The sequence below is a fragment of the Rhinopithecus bieti genome, unplaced genomic scaffold (genome assembly GCF_001698545.2).
Source record: "Rhinopithecus bieti isolate Rb0 unplaced genomic scaffold, ASM169854v2 scaffold_12049, whole genome shotgun sequence".
NCBI lineage: Eukaryota > Metazoa > Chordata > Mammalia > Primates > Cercopithecidae > Rhinopithecus > Rhinopithecus bieti.
Genome location: NW_016807278.1, coordinates 676,524 through 682,605, shown reverse-complemented (window position 1 = coordinate 682,605; position 6,082 = coordinate 676,524). Strand labels below are relative to the sequence as shown.

The 6,082-nt window shown below is 44.3% G+C and overlaps 1 protein-coding gene across 3 annotated transcripts; it reads left to right on the top strand.

Annotated features, from left to right (window-relative positions):
• Positions 1-1,172: 1,172 nt before the first annotated feature.
• On the top strand, positions 1,173-5,046 carry IL20 (interleukin 20). Of its 3 annotated transcripts, XM_017880890.1 has the most exons (6): positions 1,173-1,504; positions 1,637-1,825; positions 2,120-2,185; positions 2,307-2,459; positions 3,207-3,281; positions 4,319-5,043. In XM_017880890.1, the coding sequence occupies exons 2-6, from the start codon at positions 1,667-1,669 to the stop codon at positions 4,394-4,396; spliced, it is 531 nt and encodes a 176-aa protein (XP_017736379.1). In that variant the 5' UTR covers positions 1,173-1,504; positions 1,637-1,666; the 3' UTR covers positions 4,397-5,043. The 3 variants fall into 3 exon arrangements, with proteins under 3 accessions (XP_017736379.1, XP_017736378.1, XP_017736380.1); XM_017880889.1 differs by lacking the exon at positions 1,173-1,504 and having other exon boundaries at positions 1,623-1,825; positions 4,319-5,046; XM_017880891.1 differs by lacking the exons at positions 1,173-1,504; positions 3,207-3,281 and having other exon boundaries at positions 1,667-1,825; positions 4,319-4,396.
• Positions 5,047-6,082: the final 1,036 nt, after the last annotated feature.

Genomic DNA, 6,082 nt, shown 5'->3' with positions numbered 1-6,082 from the left:
ACCTACTTAAGCCTCAGCAATGGCGGGCTCCCCTCCCCCAGCCTCGCTGCTGCCTTGCGGTTAGATCGCCGCAGACTGCTGTGTTAGCAATGAGGGAGGCTCCGTGGGCGTGGGACCCTCCCGGCCAGGTGAGGGATATATTCTTCTGGTGTGCCCGTTTGCTTAAAGCGCAGTATTGGGGTGGGAGTTACCCAATTTTCCAGGTGTTGTGTGTCTCAGTTCCCCTGGCTAGGAAAAGGGATTCCCTTCCCCCTTGCACTTCCCAGGTGAGGCGATGCCTCGCCCTGCTTCAGCTCTCTCTGGTCAGGCTGCAGCAGCTGACCAGCACCGATTGTCCGGCACTCCCCAGTGAGATGACCCCAGTACCTCAGTTGAAAATGCAGAAATCACTGGTCTTCTGTGTCGCTCATGCTGGGAATTGGAGACTGGAGCTGTTCCTAATATTTTCATTATATGCTTTTGAGAAACAAAGTTAACCATTAAGAATGAAACATGAAAACATGTGAATAGCGGTACATATTTTTCCTTTTGCTTCAATATTGCTCAGCATGGCATAGTCTATATTTTGTCTTTATTTAAAATTTTGATATTTTGTTCCTCATAAACTTTTAATTCTTTTGATATTGCATTAAAATATTTTATCTTGATTACTGAAGTTTTTTAGTGCTCCCTTAAATTTTGCACCCAAAATGAGTGCAATTGTTTTACCCTAACCCCAGCCCATTATCATTTTATCTTAAAATTCAGCAAACACCCTAACCTGCTCTCTTACTGAGGAGCCTCACCCAAGAATAAAGAATTCCGTCATCGCCTTTCTTCTCTGACTTTTGGGACCCTTTGCTTGGTCTAGGACCTGAGTTACAGGGCCAGAAAAGGGTGTACTCTCGAATCCACCCAGGAGTGCCTGACTACAGTCCTGCTGCAGAGGGCGCTGTGGAGTCCCAGACACTTGAGGGTTAGGTGGAATCCGGCTGATTGCCCATCCACGTCTTGCCTTTCCCTGGCAGTAGGCTTGTTATTGAAATCATTGACTTTCTTTTGCCTCTGGGGCTTAAGCGAATCTGTTATTCTCAAATAACCTATCTGATCTCAGACAAATGCCAAACAGAGCTCAGTTTATTTGCCCTGTGTGTGGCCATAAAATCCAGACAATTTCCCCCCAGGTGTTTTCCATAGCGCAGCCGCAGCTTCAGTGAAACTCCGTTTCTCCGCAGTTCCCCTGTGGGTGTGAGGGGACCAGAAGGGTGAGCTACGTTGGCATTCTGGAAGGGGAGGCTATATGCGTCAATTCCCTAAAACAAGTTTTGACATTTCTCCTGAAATGTCATCCTCTGTCTAGTCACTGCAAGTGCCTGCTGTTCCAGGCCTTACCTGCTGGGCACTAACGGCGGAGCCAGGATGGGGACAGAATAAAGGAGCCACGACCTGTGGCACCAACTCGCACTCAGACTCTGAACTCAGACCTGAAAGCTTCTCTTCACGGGAGGCTTGGCAGTTTTTCTTAGTAAGTTACATGGATGGGCCACACTGTCTGAGGCCAGATAAGGCTGTTCTGTTGCCCTGTCCCCCCACCCCCCACCCCGTGGACACTTGGAGGAGGGGAAATCAGTAAGTCACGCTCTCTTTGAATTCCTAGCTCCTGTGGTCTCCAGAATTCAAGCATAAGATGAAAGCCTCTAGTCTTGCCTTCAGCCTTCTCTCTGCTGCGTTTTACCTCCTATGGACTCCTTCCACTGGACTGAAGACACTCAATTTGGGAAGCTGTGTGATCGCCACAAACCTTCAGGAAATACGAAATGGATTTTCTGAGATACGGGGCAGTGTGGTACGTAAGCGGGTATCTACCTCTCCTGGAAGCCTCTTCCTTCCTTGTCCGTTTCTCTTTCCTGGCAGTCCTGACAGTGTAATCATGAAAAGAGGCAGGCTGGGGACTCGTTACCCGGTGGTGGGGGTGTGGGGTGTATTCCCAAGAAATAACTGTAGTTCAAATATGTAAAATGTTTTGGGAAAGGACACCTCCCACTAGTTCTTGGCAGGCAGTGGATGAGAAGTCTTGATATTGAAGAGCCTGGCAGCAGTCACTGACTCATCCTTGTTCACTTTGTCTTCTTCTGTTTAGCAAGCCAAAGATGGAAACACTGACATCAGAATCTTAAGGAGGACTGAGTCTTTGCAAGACACAAAGGTATGCGCTTGGCCCAGACCAACTCTGGGAGGAGATGTGGAGTGGGAGCATCTCCATCACCCTGCTCTTGTCTCTGCTCTCCCCTTTCCCCTCACCAGCACACCTGTGTTTTTTTTTGCAGCCTGGGGATCAGTGCTGTCTTCTACGCCATTTGCTAAGACTCTACCTGGACAGAGTATTTAAAAACTACCAGACCCCTGACCATTATACTCTCCGGAAGATCAGCAGCCTCGCCAATTCCTTTCTTACCATCAAGAAGGAACTCCGGCTCTGTGTGAGTGTGGATCTTGGGTAACAGGATGCCTCTCAGCACACAGCTTCAATGGCTTAGCAACTAAACTCTCTTTCCTGCCTCCATTTAATGGATGGAGAAACTGAGTCCAAAAGTTCTAATAATCTGTGTTGAGACATGTGACTAGGTAATAAGAACTCAGTTTTATTGACTTTTGGGTATATGCTCTGGGCAAAAAGTACTTTGCAAAGTCTAAAGAACTATAAGGTGCTAACTATTTGATATTAATGATAACTCTATTTTTGAAATTATACTTTTCTGTAGGTGAGGTATTTTACAGTATATTAGTGTATCCTCTGTCTAGGCAGTCAATTAATAGACCATTGAACTTGACCTCAGAGTATAGTCTGAATAGGACCTAGGAATTCAATTTTTTTTTTTTTCCTTCATGGAGACTCAAAGAGCTCTGGGATAGAGCTCCTAGAGTACAGCTGGGGGTTGTGGGGAGGCCAGATGGGGTACGGGAATGGCAAATGCCTTCAGCACTGCCTGCCTGTTTCTAAAAAAGAAGCAATGAGTTCCATGTTTGAGCCTAAAAGGTAGCTTCCTCTCCTAGCTGATGATGAACTTAATGATTCCAAATGTGAGGTCTGAAAGAGCTTTTCTATAGGAATAGGCATCCTCACGGTTGTGGGTGAAAGAGTATAATTTCTACCTGCTTCATGTCAATGGCAAGGGTAAAAAATCAGAATCTGTAATATAATCTATTATTCTTTGGGTGCTTTCCAGCATGCCCACATGACATGCCATTGTGGGGAGGAAGCAATGAAGAAATACGGCCAGATTCTGAGTCACTTTGAAGAGGTATATGCAATTTTGGCATTGATTGGGATGGGTGTGTTTTAAGAACTGAGATCATAGGTGGGTGGGATGGATATTGCAGACATCTCTTAGACATCCTGTAGCCTTCAGGTTCATAGCCCTCTGAAATCATGATGACCAGCCCTTGCTTTAACCCAGGGGACACCCATCCAGGCTCTAGAAGAGTACCCTCTCTGGGTGATGCTCTGGAAATGGAAAGGGAATGGCCATGATTCCAGAAGTCACTACAGTGACATTTGGATCTTTTAGCTGCACAAACCAGAGGCCATAGTTTTTTGATGTTCACACACTTGTACGTACATTTGAAACCTCACAATTTCACACACACCCATGCCATTCAATTTCTCACCTTCACACCTTCTCATGTCTGCCAGGAAGGCCTGGAATTCACTCCTCACTGACTAAATCCTACTCATCCTTAAAGACTCAGCCTGGGCATCACTTTCAGGAAGGTGCTGGCTCCTTCTCTCAGAGTTAGAGGCCTCCCACATCATCCTGTGGGAATTTCATCCCTTTATTCACCACACTACATTTTAGTTGCCTGTTTTTGCCAATCTCCTCACTCAACTGTGGATAGGGATTGTGCCATTCACCTTTTCATCCCTAGCCATCAGCCAGGTGATTGGCATAATCAATATCTGTTCAACTGATGTATGCACAGTAGGCAACCCCTACACACACACACACAAACACACAGGCACACACACACACACACACACATTTCTTAAAGAAAATAGCTTGATTACTTTGATCTCTGTGATACAAGAGTCTTAGGTAGCAGTTTTACTTCTGCTACCCCCTTGCACCTCAGTTTCTGTACATAAGCCCAGGGTGATGAACTCAATGATTTCCCTTCCTTGTGTGAGATCTTGAGATTCTATAACTTCTTCAAGTGCTTCATCTTGAAAAGAATGCTCTGCTCACAATTGTCAGCAGACCTATACATAAAAGAGAGAATTAACCGTGGAGCAAATGTTGTCTCATGAGTTGCTAACAACATGGGTGTGTATCTCTTTCAGCTGGAGCCTCAGGCAGCAGTTGTGAAGGCTTTGGGGGAACTAGACATTCTTCTGCAATGGATGGAGGAGACAGAATAGGAGGAAAGTGATGATGCTGCTAAGAGTATTCGAGGTCAAGAGCTCTAGTCCTCAATTCCTGCAGAGGCATGACCCCAAACCACCAGCTCTTTACCATATTAGTCTAGTACTGGTCACAGTGTATCTTATTTATGTATTGTTTCCTTTCGTGATTATCTTTATGCATTCCCCATCTTAATTGAGATCATACTTGTACAAGATTTTTGTAATATCTTTCTACTATTGGACATATTTATTAGTTAATATATTTATTTATTTTTTGCTATTTAATGTATTTATTTTTGTACTTGGACATGAGACTTTAAAAAAATTCACAGATTATATTTATAACCTGACTAGAGCAGGTGATGTATTTTTGTACAGTAAAACAAAACCTTGTAAATTCTAGAAGAGTGGCTAGGAGGGTTATTCATTTGTATTCAGTTAAGGACATATTTACTTATTGCTAATGCTGTGTGAGATATTTGAAATTGAACCAATGACTTCTCAGGATGGGTCGTGGAATAAGTTTTGATGTGGAATTGCTCATCTACCTTACAATTACTGACCATCCTCAGTAGACTCCCCAGTCCCATAATTGTGTATCTTCCAGCCCGGAATCCTGCATGGCCAGCATGTATTTCTACAAATAAAGTTTTCTTTGCATAACATCTGCTTGGAATTTGCAAATGTTTCAAGAGCAGAGACCATGTTGAGGATAAGTTTGAATCTCATTTCACCCCAGGTCCTCTTGCTCCTTTGAGGAAGAAGATGTAGGAACCTTCCCTGTCCTGCAGATTTCATCCTCAGCTCTGTCTCCTAATTCACACTGCTCTGACCCCATGACTGCCCTCCTCTCAAAAGGACTGTGACAGAGTGAGGGGCTTCAGCCGTCTCTGCTTTCACCTCATTGGCTTGGAGCACTGACCTCTCTATACCTCTGTTTTCTTTCTCACCCCATACTCTTGCAACACAAATTACAACGGGCATGAGGCTCTATTATAAAGGTTAAAAACACACAGGTGCAAAGTGTAGGTCTAGAGTCTTGCCCAGGGTGTATAAGCCCCCTTTTGGGGCCCTCCCATTTTGGATTCTGTTGAGCCTCAGAGTTTAGGTTGTTACCAGATTAAGTCTTTATCTTTGTGTCCAACTATTATGTCAGTGTTTTCTTTCCAGGCCCACTTCCGGTTGAGTGTCCCTGGACATCAAGAAGCCAGAGTTCTGGCCTGGCCTGGTTCCTTCCTTCTTCCCCCACCTCACTCTGAAGTGCACCCCCAGTTTAGGTGCTTAGTTTTCTCAGTCTCAGAAACAACAGTCTCACGCTGATTCCCTGGGTCCTAAAGATAGCTCTCCTTACTGCTTTAATTTCTACTCCCTGTTCTTAGTCCAGGCCCTGATATAGATTCAATGACTTTAACTTTTAATAACTCTCATTATACAAGTAACAACTGCCCAACAGAAAAAAATTTTGGAAGAAAACAGAAATATAAAGAAGAATATTAAAATCACCATAATCTCACCACCCGCAGACAACCACCTTTTAACATTTACATTTATTTTTTCCAGATCTTTTTTGATGGGTTCAAATCATGACTCAGCTCTCATTACCCGAGCAATTTGTGGGGGCAAAACTGAACTTTATTTGGACTTAGTTTCTTCCTTTGGGAAACAGAATGGTAATATCTACTTTACAGGGTGACGGAAGAG

What these genes read in the sequence shown, in the direction of transcription:
- IL20 (XM_017880889.1), top strand. Translation starts at nt 1,667, where the DNA reads ATGAAAGCCTCTAGTCTTGCCTTCAGCCTTCTCTCTGCTGCGTTTTAC. An exon ending in CTGAGATACGGGGCAGTGTG is followed by an intron (nt 1,826 to 2,119) that starts GTACGTAAGCGG and finishes TCTTCTGTTTAG; the next exon opens with CAAGCCAAAGATGGAAACAC. An exon ending in AGTCTTTGCAAGACACAAAG is followed by an intron (nt 2,186 to 2,306) that starts GTATGCGCTTGG and finishes TTTTTTTTGCAG; the next exon opens with CCTGGGGATCAGTGCTGTCT.